Genomic DNA, 729 nt, shown 5'->3' with positions numbered 1-729 from the left:
TAATCTTATATATTTTTTTCTTTTCTTTGATCTGTAAGTTTTCCTTTTCATATTGGTTTGCCACGTCCTTTTAGCATATAGAACACCTTAAATAAAAAAAATATATATAGAAATGAATAAATAAATAAACATATGTAATTTTTATGTCTTAATAATTCTCATTATTTTTCTATTAAACAAAATATGTAAATTTATACAAAATATAATATATTTATATAACAAACTTATTAATATATATATATATATATATATATTTAATTTTGAACAAATATGTACTGAAAAAAACACTACAAAAAAAATCTCCTTAATTTTTTTATAATATACAATTTAATTATGTTATATAATAGTTGGTTTTTCATTTAATTTGGAATTTATTACCATTTAAAGTTATAAAGCTTCTTCTCATACATTTTAATAGATTTTTGTTACAAAAAAAAAACATGGTCTCAAAAATATTAATATAACACAACACGGCAAGTTATATTCTATGTAGTTAAAATAAGCTAAATTAATAATATATATAAGTAAAAAAAAAAAAATTATATATATATATATATAATATTATAAATATTTGGAAAATATTTCATTATATATATAAATAATAGAAATACTTTTATTCATAGGAAGAATAATATATATTGATATATATGTTAATAATATATATAGTATATATATATATATATAAGATATATAATGAAAAGAAAAATAAATTATAATAATAATTATATA

General features: G+C 14.3%; 1 protein-coding gene across 1 annotated transcript; it reads right to left on the bottom strand.

The window, feature by feature from the left end:
* On the bottom strand, positions 1-442 carry PADL01_1036800 (conserved Plasmodium protein, unknown function; the record flags this gene model as incomplete). The annotated part of the gene is made up of 2 exons (XM_028682452.1): positions 1-86; positions 379-442. Coding segments are annotated over 2 exons (150 nt in total), but the record flags the coding sequence as incomplete, so codon positions are not given.
* Between the last annotated feature and the right edge of the window lie 287 nt (positions 443-729).

This window comes from Plasmodium sp. gorilla clade G2, assembly GCF_900097015.1.
Source record: "Plasmodium sp. gorilla clade G2 genome assembly, chromosome: 10".
Classification (NCBI taxonomy): Eukaryota; Apicomplexa; class Aconoidasida; order Haemosporida; family Plasmodiidae; genus Plasmodium; species Plasmodium adleri (nom. inval.).
The sequence above is the reverse complement of the archived record's forward strand: the minus strand, read 5'-3'. Positions and strand labels throughout refer to the sequence as shown.